Raw genomic sequence first — 23392 nt, forward strand, 5'->3', positions numbered from 1 at the left:
GTCTGGAAAACCCTGCCATTTACAGTAACCATGCTGGATAAGACTCAGCCTAACATCAAACAGTCCTTCAGACATTCTGTTTAATAAGCAATCAGAGAAATCCACAGGAGCCCAAAATGAGGAGAACACGAAACCCAGGAAGGTAAGACAGCATTCAAGCCAGGGGCTAGTTTGGGCTCCCCCTGCAGTGTCAGGAGCCTGGAGAGCTGGGGAAACAGGAGACCAAGTGTCTGCCCAGCATGAAGTAGAACCTACAGTCGGGTCCCTGCAGGGCTACATACATTCAGTAAAAAGCGAGCAAGAGGGGGAAAATATCTATTGGTGCAGAGAGCTTACCCAGAAACTTCTCTGCCTCAGGTTCAGTTCAGGGTGGAAAACAGTCTGCAGTCACGTGTCTGCCCCCACACAAGTTCTGGGTTAGAGTTTACACCACCTGCAAGGCTAAAAGAACCCAAGCCTAATAAAGTATCTTCGGGTTGGTAACATACCTCCTGGTACCTCGGCAGAATCTTCTCAGGAGGGAAACAATCTCAACTCAGGCCCCTTTAAGAAACCTACGAATCAAGATCAACTGAGTATTAGCTCACAATTAAAAACAAACCCAAATACAGCAAGAAATGATTTATCATACGTGAGACAGAAAAACAAGGAGAATTAGACTTCCAGGCAAGATCAAATAAAGAATACAAAATAAGCATGCTGAAAATGTTGACAGATTAAAGAGGGAGAGAATAAAAAGTAGGAAATCGGATTAAGCAGATTTGAAAAATAAAGCAGAGAATTTCTAGAAATTAAAAAGTCAATGGATGAGATCAGCAAGAAATAAGAAGTCCGAGAGAGAAACTGTGGACTGGAATACAGAGTTGAGGAATTATGCGGAATGCAACCTAGAAAGAGATGAGAAATCTGAATGGGCAGTGCGCAGCACGAAGGAGGGGAGAAGCTGCCTTCATGCACACCTCCTCTGAGCTCCACGCAGAGCATCGCAATACATTTCCAATAAGATAAGGACCGAGAATTCTCTGCAACTGAAAGGAGGGACACACAAAAAATCCCAGACAGGATAAAAATAAATCCACACAAAGAGACATTGGCATGAAACCACAGAAAATTAAAGACAAGGAGAAGATCTTAAAAACAGTCAAAAGGAGAGAAAGTCCTAAAAGAGAATGACAGACTGACAGCCAACTCAGTAGTGTCAGTGGAAGGCAAACCAGTCACATCCTCAAAGGCTGGGTGAAAATAACTGTCGAGCTAGAACTGTAAAAGACCAGCAAAACTACCTTTCAAGGATAAGGATGTAATGAAGATGCCGTAAGAAAGAAACACAGAAAACACTGTGACCAAGTCCTTACGAAAGAAACTTCTAAAGAATGCACTTTTAGGAGACAGAAAATCATTCCAGAAAGAGGACCTGAGTCAACAAAGATCAAGTAATGGGCATAAAAGAATGCAGATGCTGTCTGCAAAAACAACAGTGCTGATTTGAGGGTTAAATACACAGAATAATCTGTACCTAGTCTTTATTCCAACCAGTCAAATGCCATGAATCAGGAAAAAGTACCATAACCATCAAGATGCCAGATGCGCAGGGTGCGCCCCCCACCCCTGTGTGCAAGGAACAGAAGCTCCTTTGGATACCTGTGCAGTGTTTGGCACATAGGAGGGGTTCAGTATACACTTGATGACAGAATGAGCAGATGAATACACACTGCACATGTCTGCGTGTATCTACCTCTTACAGGCGACTGCTATGCTGGCCTTACAGTAAAGACAGGCTTCACAAATAGAAATGAACACACAAAGTCTATTTGCTGTCCACCAACTGCAATGTATATAGCTGTTTGCTAAGTGCCAGGTACACTTTTATTCAGTACAGATCTTCATGTACAAGACTAGTGATGCTCTTTTTTAAAAACCAAAAGATACAAAAGAAAAAGTCCTATACATCTTCATGGTAGAATTTACTCATGTAAACGACCCACGTTGCTATTCTGACCCAACGAAAGTAAGATCCACGGAAATGTGGAATTGAACTACAAAAATGCAAGGTGTGCATATCAATGTTCATGCACAAAGCTAGATGAACAGTCTCTATAAATTCACAGATGAGCTAAGACCTTAAAAAAACAGGGATGAGAAAGACAACTGGGGAGAGAAGAGGAGCCAGTGAGAAAAGAGTAAATCATACACAAAACAGCCAATAAAAAAAATAAAAAAGCAGTTAATATACATGAATAATGGATGTCTGATTTAAAAGCAGTTTACTCCGATATGATGTAATTTTTGACAATCAGCCAGAGAGACTATTTTGTAAGTCCTTGCCAGAGACAAGTCATAGCGTGAAGCTTGGTAACACGGCCGTATCTATGAACATGTGGAAAATGACTTTCACCACCATCCCAAAGGTGACTTTCTGTTGGCAAACAGAAACTTGCCTTTCAGGTGCACTTTGCAGCAGCAACCAACAAGATGCTAATCTTGAAGAAATGGATCCCTGACACTCCTGATGTTCCCTGCAACGTGGCACCCCTTAACAGTCTCCATGACATGCTTCTGGCACCGTCCATGCTCAAATTCAGCACAAAGGGAGAAGCAGCCTGAGCCGCTTTCATGTTTAAGTTTTAATTGGAGTGACAAGCCCACGAGGCCAAGATATTTCAGGGATGGGACGGTGTTGCTGAGCGTCGCCAGGCGCTGGGTAGGCAAGGCCTGTGTGCGGTCCCCACCACCACGTGCCAATGCACCTGCAACCCCCGCTGTTCCAGGACTGGACTCTTCCCGGGGAGGCAGTGCCAATTGCTGCGGGCTGTGCCAAACGTGGGGGCTTTGTGATGTGGGCAGATGTCTACAAAGGACCGGAGAGAGGCCAAACCAACACCTATTGTGACCTAAGCCTGAAAGGAACCCACAGAGCAAGAGTACACTCGGGTACAAATCCAGGCAAAAACCATCCAAACCAGCCAATCTCTCTCTCAGCACGTCTGTAGGTGCTGGGAATAATCAAGGAAGGCCAGGTCTACCTTGTGGAGTGAGCAGAATACGGCTCTCTCTTTGCTTTGGGATCATTTTCATCTCAGTGCTGGTGTAAGGGTAAGAAGTGTGATTAGGAACACCTGGTTAATGCTCACACAACACGAACAGGGAATATTCAAGTCAGAGCCGTGAGTCCAGTGAACAGATGATAACCATCGTGCAAATATACGACTGAGAGCTACAAATCCTCACACCCTCCTTCATTCTCCCAACAGGCCTCATCCCCACAGAGAGCATGGGCAGCGTTAAAATGCCATGAACACTGACCACATGGAAAGAATCACCAAGAGAAAGTTATCATATCTATCTTATGGAGTGAAAACTGAGGCTGCAAACTATGAAGTGAACTCTTTACAATTAAAGGCAACTTGCATACTATTTTGAAAATGAAAAGGTTACCATGAGATGCTCATAATGTACACGTATCTGTATACCAACAGGACTTAGCAAACACTATACATGAAATTCAGTATATTACACTAGTTTGGTTATCGATTTTGACTAGCCTGGCAACTTCTAGTTTGGCCCCAAGTTAGACTGGACAAAAGCTTCTAGAAGGAGGCAGGCAGGCAGCTAAAATCAGATCACTGAAACAAATAGCCCCAGGGGGAGACTGGGAAGCCACAGTGAATAATCAGGGCCTTTCATGGAGGGCAGCAGGTCCACCCAGGGGCTCCTCCCAGCCACCTAAGGCATAACCGCCTCTACTCACTCTACACGGTGCATGAGGTAGTGGCAGAGACATGTGTTTAGCAGCATTCTGCACATAAACCAACACTACACATATGAGCTCTTCGTAATACCCAGGACATGCCTTTCACACAAATCCCTTCAGAACATCCTTCCATTTGAAACTCACAACCACCAAGAGGGAGAGAAGACAAATACTACTGCCTACATTTTGTGCATCAAGAAACTGAAGCTTAAGTAATTTTGAGTAGCTGGCCCCGAATTACATGGGCAACAAAAGGAGCTGAGGTGGCACTAGGTAGAGCCCAGCTCGTGTCATTCCTACGCCACTTTGCGACCATATCACAATGTCTTTCCTGTCCTGCCAAAATAATTAATAACAGCTGATGCTTATAATATTCTCTTACATGCAAAACACTGCTATGATGTGTTATCTCACCTGACCCCCACAATGCTGTAAGGTAGGTACCATGATTTTACTCCCTTTACACAGGAGAATATGGGGCCCCAGAGAGCTCAAACCTCTTGCCCAATTAGGAAGTTTTGGCACAAGGATTCAGACCTGGGTGGGTGGGCTCAAAGCTCATGCTCTTTAAACCTCTACCCCAGGGTGCTCAAAGTATGGTCCCAGGACTAGCAGCCTCCACTGCCCTGGGCACTTGTTAGACATGTAAATTCTCAGGCCCCACCCTGGACCCACTGAGTCAGAAGCTCTGGGGGTGGGGCCAGTGATCAGTAGTTTCATCAGGTCTCTTGTAGATTCTGATGCATGCTGGCATGTGAGAACCCCTGTGCTCTACCTATACTGCCTTTCAGGCTAATGAAGACCTTCAGCCATGACAGTGGTAAGTATTATCCAGCTATCAATTCTTACTTCCTGCTTCCAAATTGCTGCCAGTCTGGGGAAGCAATAGTGCTGGGCGGTGCTGGTATGAAAATATGAGATGCAGATCCCGTGTTCTGTACAAGCTCAGGGCCAGAGCTCTGATGCTCAATGAGAGGCAGATAGTTGGTTAAGGCTGCTTCTGGTAAGTAGGACTCTTTTTCAAAAGGACATGGCGGGACAGGAGAGGAAGAGGGGATGCTAGTGCTAGTCCCCAGTCAGGAATCAATGTGGCACATTCAGGATGGTGCTAGCCTGGCCAGAGGTCTGGCTGGAGCAAGGGGCTCATTCTGGAAGCAAAGGACTAGACAGCTGGGAGCTAAGATGGGGCCCAACTCCCCACAGTCCAGAAGGCCAGGCTGAAGACGGGCACTGGGGCCTTACCCATACTCCTCGCCATGCAGCCAGTGCTCTGGGAAAGCCCGAAGTGGACTGTGAGGAGGGGCACTGACAGGTGGACAGGTGCCACAAGAGTATAAAGGTGGGGAAAGGGCAGGCGCAAGCCAGGAAGGGGAAATGCGCTCGGGGAGGCATTATTTTCATGTCATTTTCAACATACTTTTAAAACTTACTATGATCTTGAGATCACAGTTAAGAGTTCACAACCCAAGGAAACAGCACAGTGCAAAGAAGCTACCTATGCCAGATGGCCTAACCCTGCAAAGACCCAAAGAAATCGGGATGAGGAATTCAGTTTAGGGCCAGTTGGTCATCCCACGTCCCTGGCACAGTTCTGAGCAGAGGCAAGCTGAGGCTGGAAGCCAGGTCCGGCAGAGCAGCTCCCTGGACACAGCCGGCTTCCTCATTTTAATGCACCTTCAGCCTCATGGCTCCTCCCGAGTCCCTTAGTTTGGGATGCGACCGCTCAGATGTGGGCTGAGCAGGAGTTTTCCTTTGCTCTCTACAAAGGGGATTTACCCTGTCAATTAATAACACACTGAGGGAATGCTTTAAAGAGTAACTTTGCGTCCATTAGAAGGATTCATCTGCAACTCAATAATTGATAAGTTAATTACAAACCCCCTCTCTAACACAGTGCCTTATAGAAGACTGAAGTGCGGAGGAAATTAATAAATCATAGTCATCTATGTGCTGAATAAAAAGTTAAAGTTCTCTTCTTGGTAATATTTTGTGAGTCTAAACTACGATGTGTATTTTGAAAACAGTAAAAGGTTTTAAATACTCAGAAATTCAGCTCACATAGGCCATTTGCTGAGTGCCCTCTTGCTCCTACTCTGACCCAAACCAACATCAGTCTCAACTGTCTGGACACGCAGGGGAAGCACACAGCCTCTTCCGTAGCACTAGTGTTTTCACCTCTGGAACAAAGGCAAACATTTCCAACAGGGCTCCCTTAGCTCCCCATGAACTGGAGAACGAGCTGATTTTTAACACTAACAATGCCTGGGCAGTATTTACTCCCAGGCTCATCTGGCACAAACAAACCAAAGCCATACCCATCTGTGAAGGTGAAATAAACGGAGTTAGCACTAAGTTCATTCTCCTCTATGGTGTAGGATGGTAAACCAGGAAGTAAATTCCACGTCAATCACCAGGGAAGAAAAATCAGGCTCTAAATAACATTCTAAGCTTAATTTGAAAGCCAAAAGAGAAGAAAGGCAATGAACATCATATTCTTCAATCTAAATGTTCTGTAAACTTGCTCAGTCTCAAGAAGACTGAATAATTCCTTCAAAAATTAGAAAATGGTAGATGTTATTGGCATACAGGAACTAGGCAAGTGTGAATAAAGACAAAAGACATTTAAGACTTGGTGCCAGCCCTCTCCAATAAGGCTTCACATCTTGAAGGGTTTCATATGAAGTGACAGCATTCACATTAGCTTATTGCATTAGTTCTGCACGGAAGCTAAACTGACCTGTCTCATTCTACTATAAATGCATTCTTTTAAAACAGTTCTTGGGGGCTGGGCACAGTAGCTCACATCTGTAATCCCAGCACTTTGGGAGGCCAAGGAGGGCAAATCACCTGAGGTCAGGAGTTTGAGACCAGCCTGGCCAACATGTAGTGAAACCCTGTCTCTACTAAAAAATATAAAAATTAGCTGGGCATGTGGCACACACCTGTAGTCCCAGCTACTAGGGAAGCTGAGGCAGGAGAATTGCTTGAACCTGGGAGGCGGAGGTTGTAGTGAGCCGAGATGGAGCCACTGCACTCTGGCCTGGGTGACAGAACGAGACTCCGTCTCTCAAAACAACAACAACAACAACAAATTTCTTGGGAAAGTGAATCCTGTGAAGAAGCATGGGCCGCTATCCCTACAGGTATGGCTTCAGCAGGGCTCCTGCAGCAGCCCAGGGCTGCTGGGGCTCCTGCAGGCCTGAATATACCCGGCACTGCTTCCAGCCGGTGGGACCGCCTTCCACAGGCCCTGCTGCCTCTGCCTGGACTGCTCTCTCCCAGGCTTTGCCTGATGAACTCCAGCCTGACCCCAAAGCTGCTGGGGATGGCTGGTGAAGGAGGAACCTAACAAGTGCTGAGCACCAGCCACATACAAAGCACATTACCTCTTTCTTGGGTATTAGCTCCAGTATCCACATGGGGACACCAAGGCAAGTCACTTGCCTAAGGCTTACCTGACTGCAGAACCCTTGCTCAGTCTCAGTGGTGATGCAACTGCTACCCTGACAGTAGCTGAAAGGAACTTTCCCCTATATTTACATTCTATAACTTTATCACTCCCTTCCAGGATCCCTAGAGATCCTAAAGATCATAGCTTCTGTAATAAGCAATATTCCAAAAGACACTTTTCACAGAAAAACCCATCAGTTGTACAGAGTATTGGAGATGGTCCAGTCCTCAAAGGCCTCTAAGCCAGAGGTTTCTCGCTCTGTCTTGAGAAACTCTAGGGCTCTGTGGAGGTGCTTCAAGGTTTTCACAAATGAGAAGAATTGTATTTATTATTTATGATTAACCACATACTACAATTATGTCAACTATGGATACCATTTTAATATTAAACAGTACAAAATGCATTTGAATGTTCATTCCTCATTTATTTATCTATATGTTTTTCTGTCAGTCTGGAATTCACCAAGTTCATCATCAAGGTCTTCTTTATGACCTCGTGTGCATCTCAACATGTCTCCTTTACATCGCCAAGTCGCTGTTAAGGACCACAAGGCTATAATCCCTGAGGCAGATGTGATATTTGACTCATCTCTCTGTTTCCAGTGCCAATCAGATATTGCACACACAGCATGTGTTCAATAAGCATTCATTAACAATGACGGCAACCTTCACGACAACAATGGACCCTTTGGGAGTCAGCATCACTCAACAGCCCAGAAAACTGGTCTCCACGAGTTACCTCTCTATACTTCCCCAGGAAGCAGATAAATATTAAAAATGTTAAATGTTAAGGTAAAAATGAAAATGAAATTAGACATTTACTTTGTGAACTTTCAATTTTTTTATTTTAAAATATTTAAATGGAAAGTTCACAAAGTAAATATCTAATTTCATTTTCATTCTGCTTGTAAAATAATACCAAGTTTTTTTCTTCTCCGAACTAGAATCTCAAACAAAAGGAAAGATGGATTTCCTATTTGGGTGGAGGTATGGAAGAATGTTGCCACAATCTATGCACACTGCATTGCTGATTCCAAAGGCTCTCCCAGACAGATATTTCAACTCGTGATGAGTGCGAGCAACCAATCCAGAGTCTCTTCACGTCTGTGCATGGGGAATAATTATCATAAGAGACGTTAGCGATGATTTTCCAGTGTGATGTAAGCTGAGGCAGCAGCGCCAAGCAAGCGTCCTTGTCACGCGCATTCCAGCCTCCTGGATTACTTCACTCACAGCTCCCTGATTAGGATGCACGCCGTGTGCCGCTTAATACAATCTGCCATCAAATGCCAAGTACTTCAGACCTAAATTAGGAAATATGTCCAAATACATAGAATGATGCTAAGAGCCCTAAGTGGATCTCTCTCTTCCTTTATGAGGCCTGAGGCTCGTCATCAACCTAATGCTCTTAAACAAGGCAATTTGGTCTTCTAACCCTCCACCTCTGAGAGCAGAATTTAATTCAGGCAGCAAAAGAATTAATAAAGATTATATGGTGTCATAAATATGTGTTCATGGATGAAAGTATTTTTGATAGATTCAGGAACTATGAGACATAAAAACTGATTTTAAAGGGCTGCCTGGGCACGAAGGCTACATTAACAGAGTTCACACTGATTTTTGCACCACAGCATGATAAGAGATGAGGCCAGAGGAATTACTTTTACGTTTGTTTTCTTTTACAATCATATGGCACTTAACAGTGACTACCTATGAGGTCCTGTATGTCACTGAAGTCTGAGAACCCAAGAATGCAACATCAGAACTTAAGAATCCATTTTTAACTTAAGAATCCATTTTTATCCAAAAGTAAAAAACCGTCAAGCAGCCCTTCTTCCTATGTACAGCTTACGAGGCAAGACGTAGGAACTGATGAAAAAAATATCAAACATTTCCTGCCCAATACTTTCTGCCAGCAATAGGCACAGCTGTTAGGAACTCTTGGGTGACAACTTAGAGAAGAAGTAATAGAATAATGGATTCCTTGGCCCGTTTCAGAAGCCCTCAGCAACTCAGCATCTTCCAGTGGATTGGCTCAACACAACTCCACAGCCAAAAGGTTTAAACCACCTACATGGCTTAAAGAATCCAGGAATGTGGTTCAAGACAGGAGCCCAAAGGTCACGTGTTCAACCCTCCTCATTTTACAGAAGAGAAAAGAGGCAGGTCAGATTAAAATAATTGTGGGCTCTTTCTCAAATGGGTCCCAAATAAGCCCAGAAGGGGAGCATATCCGTGTATGCTGCAGTTCTTTCTTGCCACCATGACACTGGCCAGATAGGGCTGTCAGTCGTGCTACACTGATTCTAGGTGAAGTCGTGTGTTCTAGTCATTCACTCTAAAAGCAGAGAGCTGAAAAATAATTTAAATGAAAGGCAGGACCAGTCAGATCTCTATATATCCCCCCTGGCCTCATCTTGTTGTGATCTTTCTGTATCTATCGGAGAAAAGCCGTCCAAGAGCCACTAGGGGAAGGGGATGCCCTGCCATCCACCACTGCCCAAGGTACAACTTCTGTGGAGGGCAAAGTCTATCAAAATCATGGAGGCACATGTCCCTTTGACCCAGCAAGTCTACTTGGAGGAACTGATCCTACAAATACGTTCATGTGGACCAAGTGTTGTTTACAACAGCAAAACAGCAGGAGCAATTGATCATCCATCCATAGGGAGCTGGCAAATTAATTAAAGCACATCCACAAAGTATAATATCATAAAGTTGCAAAAATCAAAACCAAAACACGAATAAGTTCTTTGTTATGTCATAGAAATGATCGCCAAGAGATTCTGTTGCAGGAAAAAGCAAGCTGCAGACAAAAATATAGCACTTTACTATTTTCATTGTTTAAATTGGGGTTGAGACCACATATGGTAATTTGATTATAAGTGCATAAACTATCTCAGGAAGAATGCACAAAAAACTGGCAACATTGGTTTGGCTCCAGATAGAGAAATTGGGTGGCAGGTTGAAGGGAGTGGGAAGGAGTCCTCCCACCACACACCCTTCCTTCCTATCTTTTGATTCATGAATTAGGTGAATGCATTACCCAGTCAAAAAATACATTTCTATAGATGTTTAAAAATCTGTGTTCTCTTTTCTGTTCCATTGGTCTACGTATCTACTTTTACACCAGTACCATACTTTTACACCAGTACTATTCCATTGGTCTATGTATCTGCTTTAACACCTGTACCACTATGTATCTACTTTTACACCAGTACCATCTACTTTTCTACCAGTACCAGTATGTACTTTTACACCAGTACCAGTACGTATCTACTTTTACCACCAATACCATGCTGTTTTGATTACTATAGCCTTGTAGTATAATTCAAAGTCGGGTAATGGGATGCCTCTAGAGTTGTTCCTTTTGCTTAGGGTTGCTTTGGCTATTTGGGCTCTTTTTGGTTCCATATTAATTTTAGGATTGTTTTTAAACATACACTGAGGAAGGGACACCCAATTCAATAAATGGTACTGGGAAAATTGGATAACCACATGTAGAAAAATAAAACTGGATCCCTGTCTCTCACCATATATAAAAATTAACCAAGATGGATTAAAGACTTAAATCTAAGATTTGAAACCATAAAAATTCTAGAAGAGAACTTAGGAAAGACTCTTCTGGACATTGGCCTAGGCAAATAATTTATGTCTAAAATCCCAAAAGCAAATGTAACAAAAACAAATAAATGGCACCTAATTAAACTAAAAGCTTCTGCACAGCAAAAGAAATAATCAATAAACAGACAACCCACAGAATGGGAGAAAATATTTGCAAACTATATATCCAACAAAGGACTAATATCCACAATCTACTAGGAACTCAAATCAGCAGGAAAAAAAGCCAAAACAAATAATCCCATTAAAAAACGGGCAAATGACATGAACAGATATTTCTCAAAAGAATATATACAAATTGCCAACAAACATAAGAAACAATGCTTAACATCACTAATCATCAGGGAAATGCAAATTAAAACCACAATGAGATGCCGCCTTATCCCAGCCAGAAAGGCCATTATTAAACAGTCAAAAAACAGACTGGGTGCAGCGGCCCATGCCTGTAATCCCAGCACTTTGGGAAGCCAAGGCAGGAAGACCACAAGGTCAGGAGTTTGAGACCAGCCTGGCCAACACGGTGAAACTTCATCTCTACTAAAACTACAAAAACTAGCCAGGCGTGGTGGCACACGCCTGTAATCCCAGCTACTCGGGAGGCTAAGGCTGGAGAATTGCTTGAACCTGATCAGTGGAGGTTGCAGTGAGCCGAGATCACACCACTGCAGTCCAGCCCGGGCAACAGAGCAAGACGTCATCTCAAAAAAAAAAAAAAGGTGAAAAATCAATAGATGTTGGTGTGGATGTTGTGAAATGGGAATGCTTATACACTGCTGGTGGAAATGTAAAATAGCACAATCTCTTTGGAGAACAGTATGGAGATTTCTCAGATAACTAAAAGCAGATCTGCCATTTGATCCAGCAATCCCACCACTGGATATTTACCCAAAGGAAAACAAGTCACTGTACAAAAAAGACACCTGTACACAAATGTTTATTGCAGCAGAAATCACAATTGCAAAGATATGAAGCCAACCTAAGTGCCCATCAACCAATGAGTAGATACAGAAAATGTGACACACGCACACACACACACACACACACACACCCATGGAATAATACTCAACCATAAAAAGGAATGAAATAATGTCCTTTGTAGCAAGTTGGGTGGAACTGGAGGCCATTATCCTAAGTGAAGTAACTCAAGAATGGAAAACTAAATATCGCATGTTCTCACTTACAAGTGGGAGCTAAGCTATGGGTATGCAGAGGCATCGAGTGACACTGGAGGACCCTGGAGACTCAGAAGGGTACTGGGTTCAATGTGTACTATTTGGGTGACAGGTACACTAAAAGCCCAAGCTTCACCACTATGCAGTTCATCCATGTAACCAAAAACCCTTTTTACCCCCCTAAAGCTATTGAAATAAAATGATTTTAATTTTAAAAAAGATTCCAATCTTCCAAAAAAGGGCAAAAATACATAGTTGCTATTTTTTCTATGACTACGTGGCCCATAACACTGCTGGCAAACCCAGATGTGGCCCCTAACTTTGACGCCTGAAACCCAAGTCTGGGAGCCCCTGCCTAACAGGCAAATCAAGATGTTGCAGGGCCCAGACTGTCTGATCCCTTCCTACCCAAGCTGGAGGTGACTGATCAGCCAGCTACATTTGAAGACTTTCTTTTAAAAAAAAGATTAAACAGATAAGCTTTTGCTAAATTACTCGGCTTTGTTTCCTTAGAAAACTATGTTTATTAACAGAGCTAGGTTCCTTGACAAGCACCAGTTTGCTGAAATCTGTGTGTAATGCTGTTTTAACATGCCAATGCCAGGAACACTACTGGTGCTCAGTATTTGTGATGAATACACAATGGGTTGGCTAGCCAGATATAGGAATGGGTGGATTTGAGCCATTATTACTCCATGCGCATGCAGCTGAGGTGCCTGTAACATGCTAGTGTAGGCATCCTACGGTGTAAGAATATTCTCCAACTAAACAAAAATAACACCTCTGGAATACTTCAACAGGTTAGGGAGCTTTAAGTTTCTGACTAAAAGTCAGTTTCAACATTTGGACTTCACTGTCGGCTTTTATCACAGTTAATCAATAATGGACTATAGCTAAATCCCAGTTTTGTATCAGGTACAAACAAATATAAACCAAATGCTCTGTTCTCATAAAACCTTCATCTGAATCCTAGATATACAGGCCGGAGGCACAGATACAAACCCTAGTGTGGATATAGCTCCAGGCAAACTCCACTGCTAATAGTCTCACACCAGCCTAATAAAATGTGCTGGGATAGATGCTGCCGCCAGGCTGAAGCAAAGAGATGGCCAAGCATGGTATTCACAAGCAAAGTGACACCAAGCCTCGCACATGAGACTATTTGGGAATTATGACATCACATTAGAGCACAGCAGGAGGATACTAAAATCTCACAGAGTTACCCATGACATGACTTAATTCACACAGAGCTGTTATATGACAATTACGTTTCTTAAAAATGCAAGTTTTTCTGAGGAAGCAGAAAATCCATTAAGCACAATGGGATGGAAAGTCTCATCTCTGTAAAAATAAGCAAAGTTACATAGATGAAGCTTGGTGTTCCTCTTACTTTTGAGTGGGTGGCATTCCTGTTGGAGAAACATCTCAACACAAAGTTATTACCAACACTACTAACAAGCAGCCATTCACCCACACGAGTGTTTGGAGGGTTGGTGCTGTGCTCACAACATATTTGGATGACTAAATGCTACTGTTAGCTTCCAAAGAGACATTTTAGAAACATTCTTGTAGCAAATTTATTTCCACTCCTAATTTTAAAACACCAACGAAAATACTAGCTTACAAGTCATTTGAGGGACTATACTTTTTTTTTTTTTTCTCTGTAGAGACAGAGTCTCGCTATGTTGCCCAGGCTGTTTTCAAACTCCCAGCCTCAAGCCATCCTCCTGACTTGGCCTCCCAGAGTGCTGGGATTATAGATGTGAGCCACCGTGCCCAGCCAGGGACTATACATTTTTAACCAAGGATTTTTCATAAAATTAATGTATTAATCAGCTGATTCTTACAGTTAATGCTTTCAGTTGGGTTGGAAATTTTGAGAGGAATCAAAAAAACCCCACTGCCTTACATCTGTATCTGAAGGATCCTTGTGCTGAACTGCCCCTTTAAGTAGTTTCTCAAATGTACCCATTACAACTGTATTACTACAGGAATAAATCCATTCAGATAAGTCAAAGAGAAAAAGGACCTACCCGATAAAACATTTATAAAAAGTAGGAAAAATTTAAACCAGACTAGTACTGAATATAACTATCACCTCTCTATACTGAGAGCTCTAAAAATAAATGAGATAACACAAACTTGAAAGCATACCAGATGAAAAATTAGAAAGCAAATGGTCTCTCCTCTCTCAACAAATGAGCTCACCAGGGATGGGAAAAGAAAGTTTTTTTAGAGCACAAGAAAGGAAACTGCCTTAAGAAACCAATTCCTGCTCCTTCCCTCCTGAGCTGGAAGACAAAACTCAGGAGTTATATCATGACACATCTTCCAGCTAGGACACAATGGAGATGCCCCAACCAAACTGCACACCAAGTTTGCAGCATAAGGGGAGGCCTTTTTACAGTGGGATGATAGGACGCCACACATACAGCGTCTACGCTTAGTCTATCTTCCTGGATGAAGAATGTATCACTGGGATCCAAGATGCTTCCATTCTTGACCATTTACTGGGTTGCAAAACCAATCACACCTACATAAATGATATTTGACCTTACAGGTCAAACACATGGAGGAAATAAGACGTAAAAGAAAGCACCACCAGAGGCTGGAATCCAACTATGGGTGGGAGGAATAACGGGAGGTTCAGAAGCCAACAGATCGTGAGCTCTCATGTGCCAGACACCATGCCTCAAGCTTTACATATGGCTTTTCATTTAATCCTACAACTCTAAGAAGCAGGCACTATTATGAGCTCTATTTTACAAATGAGGAAACTGAGGCATAAAGAGGGTTAAGGAACCTACTAACAGTCACACAGGGTCTGCTGGCCCAGACACGTTCCTTCGCAGGAATCCCACCAACTGACAGAAAGGGTCAGGAGCAGGGAAACTGGAAAAAAAAAAAAAAAAAGAAATAAAAACTTTCTCTCTCTCCCCCTTGGTCCCACTGATAGGGAGAGTTCTATAAATCAGCTCTTAGACCAAGTATTTGGCCTACAGTCAGGATAGTAAGATGCTAGGGAGTGATAAAATTTAGTCATCACTCAAAGAATTTCCATTAAAAACCTGTCTTCCTGCTTCTGACTCAGAGTTTCAGAAGGCACTTGTATGCACTGTTGGTAAGAATGTGAATTCTGATGCACCTTTTTAGAAAAGCAACTTGGCAATGTCCATCATTATCTGAAGTACACATCCTAGAGATACACTATATATACAAGGACTTCTGCAAGCTGCAATATGCATTGTAGCATTGCTTTAGCAGCCAACACAGTGAAAGCAAGCTAAACGCCCACCAGTGAGGCGCCTGGCTAAACAGGCTATGAGCTAGAAGCATATGCTGGAATCCTAGGGAGGGAGAGTTAGTAAGAGCTGACATGGAATGCTCTCCCCAAGGCACATTATGGAGTAAAAATGCTGGGTACAGAACACTATGTATACTGTGATCCCATCTCTACAACAGTATGTTTTCAGTATACAAATGTACTTATATATGCATTACATTTTTCTAGATGGATATCTCGAAACTGTTAACAGTTTATTCTATGCAGCGAAGTTGGGGGAAGGGAGGAGAAAGAAAATGATTAATTTTCATTTTCAATCCTTTTGAAATTCTTTGAATTTTTTGACCATGCTTATATACTGCCCTGATATATATGGAAAAATACTGAAGAGCTTTAATTTTTCAATTCCCTTCTAAAAAATAAATCTATGTTCTTTTTTGTTAATTTACATCTTGCTAGTTGTGTACCTTGCTTCCTTCGTACACCCATCCCAGGCCCTGTACACCAAAAGCAACTTGGTTGGCAGAGACGTCTAGACATGTGACAGGCGGGCCGTGGGCGTAAAGGAGGGTTCTGGCAGAGTCTTCGGCTTTGAGCAGGTACATCAGATCTCCAGCAGCGGCTACTGCCACAGGGTACCTTCCAGTTTCTGGAACTATTTCAAGGTACTGAACCTGTTAAAAGATAAGAGTTGCTTAGTCCCACAAATTCATCCTGACTTGGTCAAAAATATGCAATTCAACCTACACATCAATGTGAAGGCCAGCAACCCAACAGAAAAAGATGGGCAAATGAAACACCCACAGGAAATGAAACACAAACAGCTCTTACACAACAGAAAAGATGTTCAGTGTAAGAGAAACATAAGACACGCCTAAAAAGAGAAATACAAAATGAAAATTCATCGAAATATGATGCTTCATCTTTCATATCGGTAAAGATCAAGAAATCTGATAATACCCTAGGCTGGAAGTGAAGGAGGGGAAAACCATGTTCCATGTTTCTGGATTCCACTTATTGCTGATGGGGACATAAATCTTGTCCAGCTTCTATCAAGAGAACTTTGGCAACTCTTATCAAAATACCAAATGAACATACACTCTGACCTAGGACATCCACTTCTACAAGTTACTTACAAATAAACTCACAAATATAAAAAATGATTATATACAAGGTTATTCATGAACTGTAGTACAATTGTGTCTTAGCTAAAAATTAGAAAAACAGAAACACCCATTACTAAGGGACTAATTAAGTAACTTAGTGTATCTATACACTGGAATACCATGCAGTCATAGAGGGAAGCATGAAAACATTCTTTATAAAACGAAACAAATGGGATGATTCTCCAAGATAAACTTAGCGGGTAAAGCAAGGATGCAAGATGAGTAAGGTAACCTCACCTGCTGAATGTGTACAAGGTGGGGGCAGAGAAAGTACACCACACGCTTGACTCGCACATCCATAAATCTACTAACAATGGCTGCCTTCAAGGAGGGAAGTGGATTACGAGATGCGGAGATTTCCCACCATCAGCCTTATTGTGTCTTTTAAATTCTGAACCATGGGGGTGTAACAGCAATTCAAAAAATAAAAGGTTGGTTTTTTTTATTTTGTTTTGTGTGTGTGGTTTTTTTGTTTGTTTGTTTGTTTTTACAAGAAACTGAATAAATAACATTCACTCAGTTCCAAATTCGCAAGAAAGAATATTTTAACATTTGTGCCAAAATGTGTGGCCAAAAGGTTCAAAATATCCAAGTGATCTGCTGTCTCCTGGTTTCAATGTCATCAGGGTCCATCTGGCCACCAGAGGGTAAGGAAGGGATCTACAAACACATTTTTCTACCCACCCTGCTCCCCAGTCCTGAATGTGTCACCACCGGCACTTTCTCTAATGTCTGAGATGCACTTTTCAAGAATAATTTGATTCTGTCCATCCACAGGCAGCCCATTTCTCCGCACTTTTCAAGAATAATTTGATTCTGTCCATTCACAGGCGGCCCATTTCTCCACAGTGCTGTTCCCAACAGGCTTTCGCCTCTTCGAGTAAATCACGAGAGGACACATGGAAGGTGAGCCACGCTGTGTAATTATGAAAATCCACAGTGTGAAAGGACAGCGCTGCCCTGACCATACGCCAAAGAGTTCAAAGCCGGCCTCTGGAACACCGTCCAGAGGAGCTGGAGGGAGCGTCAACATCCGGGGGACTCTCCTAATCCTCGGGCCCAGCTTCACAAGCAGCAGGTCCATCACAAAGGACAGCCGCTCTAGGCTAATATCGCAGACCTGGGAACACTGCCACTGCCATTCAGGGGCGTATATGGACAAGACAAAACTGGCTTGGCTCTTCGGGCCAGGGGTGCCTTTTCCAAAGATACTCAGAGCATTTTGTGGGAACCTTTCACTCAAAGTGAAAAATAATTCCTAAACCATGCATAAAACCCGCCTCAGACAATGGCTGCTTTGTTCCTCTCACTCCTCCAAATCATTTCTTATTTTCCTACAACGGACATCCTCTGTCTAGCCCTTTAACTTTATCTCCGTGTTGGCTTTCTGACAGACCAAGAGGCTGAGACTGACACTGGTGGTGCCATTTGCTGGGGGCTATAAACTATTTCAAAAAGCTTCCAGTCTGTGCCAGGATGCCACCTTATTGCCAAGGCAGGATTTGCACTTTACAGAGAAACTGGCATCTTAAGTATCTGGGTCCATATAGTGATTGCTGGTCTACAGTATTCTTTAATCACAGACTAAATAGTACTTTGGAAGTTTTGAGAACAGAAATATACTTTCACATTTTTCTAATAAAGCCCAGATGAGTTGACATCATCAGGCCATCTTGGGGGAGCACTATATCCAAAGTGCAGATGCTCATGGAGGTGAAGCAGTGATGCCATGGCTTTCTAAGTTATTCTAGTCTAAGATTTCCACCAGAGAGGAAGAGGGAGGAACAAGATTGGTTCCAGGTCAGGCCCTCAATTCATCACTCAGTGTTGGCTTTTCGGCTCACTCTCCTACCAGTGCCAAAATCAAATTTGTTTAAATTAAATCCAAACTCAGCATAGACAGATTTGAGAACTTCCTTCTTAGCACCAAATTATCTCCCACTCTACAAATATAGAGGTTCCTGTATAAATGAACTCAGAAATAAGCTCGACATAAAGAATTCTTAAGGCTGGCTGAACTGCACAGGTGACATCCTGGAACATGGCTACCCCACTGACACTGACTTAAATCTGTCTTCACTCAGGAGTTACTTTCAATTTCAGGTGAGACAGTCTTGGGATGAAGGAAGTGTAGGAATGGAACCTTCCTTCGCATATGGACTGGGATAACACCACTGAACTCATTCTCGCTTATATATTAGGTCAGAAACTGATCGTCAATTCCCAAGGGTAGGATTCCACCGTGTTAGTCTGAAAAAGGCCAAGGAACCACAGTGATGAGCAGCTCTGACCCTGAAGTCAGCCCTAAGGTTTGAATCACAACTTCTTATCTCTGAGAGCTGGGGCAAGCCAGTTCACTGCTCTAAGCAGTGAAGTGACTTCTTGGTAAATGGGAAAAACGCTACTACCTATTTTGTAAGGCTATAGTTAGATTTATGGATGTAAGGCCCACAGGAAGCTCTGAGTGAATGGGAGTTACCAATGCCATTAGTACATGCTTATATTAGACCCAGAGATTCTAAGAACAGAAAATAAAATGACCAGACTAAAAAGCTCACCAGTTTCGGAACTTCAAATTCCGCAGCTATCTGCCAGTACCCCTCCTCACTGGGGGACAGCATCACAACATCAAAAGCAGAGGCTGTGGCCACAGTTGCATCGTCCTGGCTGAGGGCTAGTGCCTGTATTCTTGCATCATGTTCAAAACGATGAACAGGGTACTTTCCGGTCCTTAAATCCCAAATATTAAGAAACCCTATGCAGCAAGAAAAGGTAACAATTTTAATTTACTTAATATGTTCAATTATTTTAAAAACACGCAACATAAAGGAAAATTTTTTAAAGGGGATACCTTGGAAACGAGACCCAAGCCTAAACACGAAATCACTTATGTTTCATATACACCTGACGCACATGGCCTGAAGGTAATTTTATACAATATTTTACTTTTTTATTTTTTAGAAACAGTGTCTCACTCTTCGCCCAGGCTGGAGTGCAGTGGCGCTATCATAGCTCACTGCATTCTTGAACTGATGCACCTAAGTGATCTTCCTGCTTCAGCCTCCCAAATAGACAGAACTACAGGTGTGTGCCACCATACCCAGCTAATTTTTAATTTTTTGTAGAGACACAGTCTCACTATGTTGCCCAGGCTGGTTTTCTGAACTATTGGGGTCATGCAATCCTCCTGCCTCTGCCTCCCAAAGTGTTGGAATTACACGTGTGAGCCAATGTACCTGGTCTATGCAATATTTTAAATAATTCTGTGCATGAAGCAAAGTTTTGGCTACCAACCCATCACATAACGTTAGATGTAAAATTTCCTACATGTAGCATCGTGTCAGTGCTTAAAAAGTTTCAAAGCATTTTGGAATTTTGGATTAGGGATGCTCAGCCTGTATTTTACATCCTTCCTCAGCACCATTCTCCTAGTCTCTGTTAGCAGCAGCGCTTTATTTTGCACAGCTCTAAAACATGTGCTTCAATATCCCACACTTGTCAAAAATGCCAATTTTCCACTCTTCTCCCAGTAGCTGGAATGCTGCTACCCAGATTAATTCCTCTTTCACACACTGGCCATGTCACCAAATTTCTCCAGGGTGGTTTCCAGACCGGTAGCATCAGTACCATGTGGCAACTTATTACAAATGCAGACTGTCGGGCACCAGCAACTCTGGGGATGTCCACTGGAGTTTAGGACCAGTGGTCTACAGGAACTTATGCTTTTCTACCAGTCAGATAAGCTTTTCTGTACTTAGCATGTCATTGATTCTCCTTTCCTCACAAATAATTTCATTTTATCATTCTCAAGCTATTTCCTTCAATTCGAAGATTTACCCAAGAAAATAATTACTCTCTGCATGAGGCTGGTTACTGCCTTGCTCCAATTCCAATTGATTCAATTTTTCAAAATTCATCAAGAAATAAATGTGTGGAGATAACAGAGTTTGTGGCTATTTGAGGTCAAATCCAACTCCAGCACTTGTTAGCTGACGGACTTAGGGGCGCTGCTTAACAGCTCTGAGCCTGTTTGCCTTTCTGTAAAGCTGAAGGCAACATTACCTACAAATAGGACTGTGGGGCAGATGAAAGGAGACTAGCCACACGAAGCACTGAAGATGGACCAATCCTTTCTGTCTTTTATTTTTATGCAGTCTATAGTTCCTGTTGTGTTACAAAACATATTTAATCTATCAATGTTAATTTCCCTTCTACTGCTCATCCATAAATCTAGCTCTATTTACTGTAACTTCCTATTATCTAGAACAGACCAAGCTTTTTGTTTTTCTTCTCTTGGCAGTGTATCTTCCTATCTTTCTTTTTTCTTGCCTTCTACTTTGTCTTTAAACCATAAATGCTTTGAGTTTAGGATCTTACTATAAAGGATCATTCAGCACTAAATAAATATAGAGAATTGAAAGAAAATAATATTTTTGGGCTGCTTTGCCAGACTTTCAAACTGTCAGTAGGCTAAGTAAGCAATTATAAACAAAAGCAGAGCCTTCTTCAAGCTAAATGTTGCTTCGCATCTAAAACACAGTGTACTCTTAAGAATTATGATAAACTTGTGGGATAAGCCGATCACAAAAGGTTCCACAACACATTCCCCTGGCAATTATTTTGGCAAATTCTTTCCATCCTGACTCAGAAGAGAAAAATATGCTGCAGAAAATGCCAGTGGCTCCACACATCAGATAGGAGATCAGCTCTCCCATGCCAAGATGTCTGCTCTTAACATGGGCTTCCTTCAAACACTGCATTGCATTTGTTTGCATTTGTTTTGAGACATCACAACAGTAAAGAGAAAAAAACACTGCCATTTGCACAGAGCTTCTGAGCCTTCAGAGACTCATATGTCTCCTCTCACTGGGCATTCACTTCCATCTTGGGAGGAGCACCATTTTACTCCTCTCCCAGAAAAGAAACAGAAGCACCGAGCAGTTAAACAACTTGGTCCAAACCCACTTGGTATGTCATGAAGCTGGGCTGGAATTTAGCTGGAAAAGTGCAGGATGAGTGGCTGCCTTTGTAAGTGCATAAAGTAACTATGAGTTCAATGAGTAACTGACATACACCATCAAACTCACCCTGGGCGCTGCCAAGCATGGAAGCTATTTAACCACAGCTCACTCTAAGCACACATGGAGTTTATCTATAAACACATTTTTCATTATTAATCAAGTATTGGTTTTGTTGGCATCATTTTCCCAACAGAACTTGATGCAATAAAACATCCTTCACCACAAGGTTGAGTTGCACAGAGCTATCCTGAGAAGGGCCTTTTCGGGGGGAAAAAACATTCCAGGGCTCCATCAATTTAATGGTCAAATCTTTCTCTCCTGAAAGACTGTCGTGTTGTCATCTTTTTCAGTTTCCCCTGCTTCAATTATAAAGTGTCGCACTTGGTCAGGTCCTCACTTGTCGGGGGCTGATATCACGTGCACAGTCCTTCAACATCATTTTTAGGTGCAAAATCATTTAGGATTGTTATGTCCTCTTGATGAGTTGATTCTTTATCATAGGCAAAGTCCCTCCGTATCCCTGGTTATTATAGTCTTTGCTTTGAAATCCACTTTGAGAGTGACATGGCTACACCAGCTTTCTTTCGATTAGTGTTAGCAGAACTTCTCTCATTTTTTCGCTTGTGTCTTTATATATTGAAACTGGGTTTTCTGTAGACAGCGTGCAGTTGGTCTTGCTTTTAATTGGGGTGTTTAAATAATTTATATTTACTGTGATTATTGATAAGGTTGAGTTTAATCTACCAGTTCGCTAATTTTTAAAATTTATCCCATCTGTTCTTTGCTCCCTTTTCTCCTCTTTTATTGCCTTTTTTATTTTTTGGATTGAGTATTTGGGATAACTAAATGTGTTTTGTTCCATTTTAATTCCTTTGTTGGCTTGTTAGCCAAAACGCTTTGTTATTTTAGAGGTTGCTTTTGGATTTTAACAGAAGTCTTTAACTTATCACAGTCTACCTGCAAGTAATATTGTATCACTTCACATGTTATATAAGAACTTTAGGCTGGGTGTGGTAGCTCATGCCTGTAATCCCAGCACTTTGGGAGGCTGAGGTGGGCAGATCACTTGAGGTCAGGAGTTCAAGATCAATCTAGACAACAAAGTGAAACCCCATCCCTAGTAAAAATACAAAAAATAGCTAGGCATGGTGGTGGGCACCTGTAATCCCAGCTACTCAGGAGGCTGAGGCACGAGAATTGCTTGAACCTGGGAGGCGGAGGTTACAGTGAGCCGAGATCGTGCCACTGCACTCCAGCCTGGGTGACGGAGTGAGACTCTCAGTTAAAATAATAAAACTTCACAGCAGCATACTTCTGTTTCTTCCCTTCCAGCCTTTGTGCTATTATTGTCATACTTTTTATTTCTACATGTTACAAACTTTTTATTCGTACATCTTGTAAACCTTACATACATTGTTATTACTTTTGCATAAGCAGGCAATTATCTTTTAAAGATATTTAAATAATTTAAAAAGCCATTTCTATTTATCCATGTAATTACCACTTCTAGTTCTTTCACTGTCACTTTCAACATCACAAAGTCCTGCAGCTTCTGCAGGGTATGCAATTTCACTTCTGAACTGTATTGTTGGATATCTGCCCCAAAAGCATATGGGCAGAGTGGGCAGGAATAGATACAGAACCTAACAGGGAGGGGTGTTTGAGTGAAAGCTGATTTTATAAATGGTCAATTTATCAGTTACTACAGTTATGTCATGGCTACTTTTATAATCTCAAAACTGCAAGGACTTGAATAGTGAATAACTGAATTATAAGAATGCTCTATAATAGTGTGGCTGATTATCATCAGCTACATTTAGCCAAAAAGGAATCAATGCAGTAATACATTCAACAGGTGGTTACGGAGCTCCCTGTTTTGTACCAAGGCACTATTCCAGGGACTGGGGTATCACAGTGAATAAGACTGT

General features: G+C 42.2%; 1 protein-coding gene across 5 annotated transcripts in view; it reads right to left on the reverse strand.

The window, feature by feature from the left end:
• FBXW8 (F-box and WD repeat domain containing 8) overlaps positions 1-23392 on the reverse strand; it is a 122013-nt gene that overhangs the window by 24584 nt on the left and 74037 nt on the right. For all 5 annotated transcript variants that reach the window (XR_004059569.1, XR_004059570.1, XM_030938891.1 and 2 more), the window contains exons 6-7: positions 19002-19198; positions 15745-15951 (exon numbers count right to left, since the gene is read on the reverse strand). Coding sequence is in view for 3 of the 5 variants with exons in the window: in XM_030938891.1 (XP_030794751.1) it covers positions 15745-15951; positions 19002-19198 (404 nt within the window). In the remaining 2 variants the exon portion in view is untranslated. The remainder of the gene's footprint in view (positions 1-15744; positions 15952-19001; positions 19199-23392) is intronic.

This window comes from Rhinopithecus roxellana, chromosome 10, assembly GCF_007565055.1.
Source record: "Rhinopithecus roxellana isolate Shanxi Qingling chromosome 10, ASM756505v1, whole genome shotgun sequence".
Classification (NCBI taxonomy): domain Eukaryota; kingdom Metazoa; phylum Chordata; class Mammalia; order Primates; family Cercopithecidae; genus Rhinopithecus; species Rhinopithecus roxellana.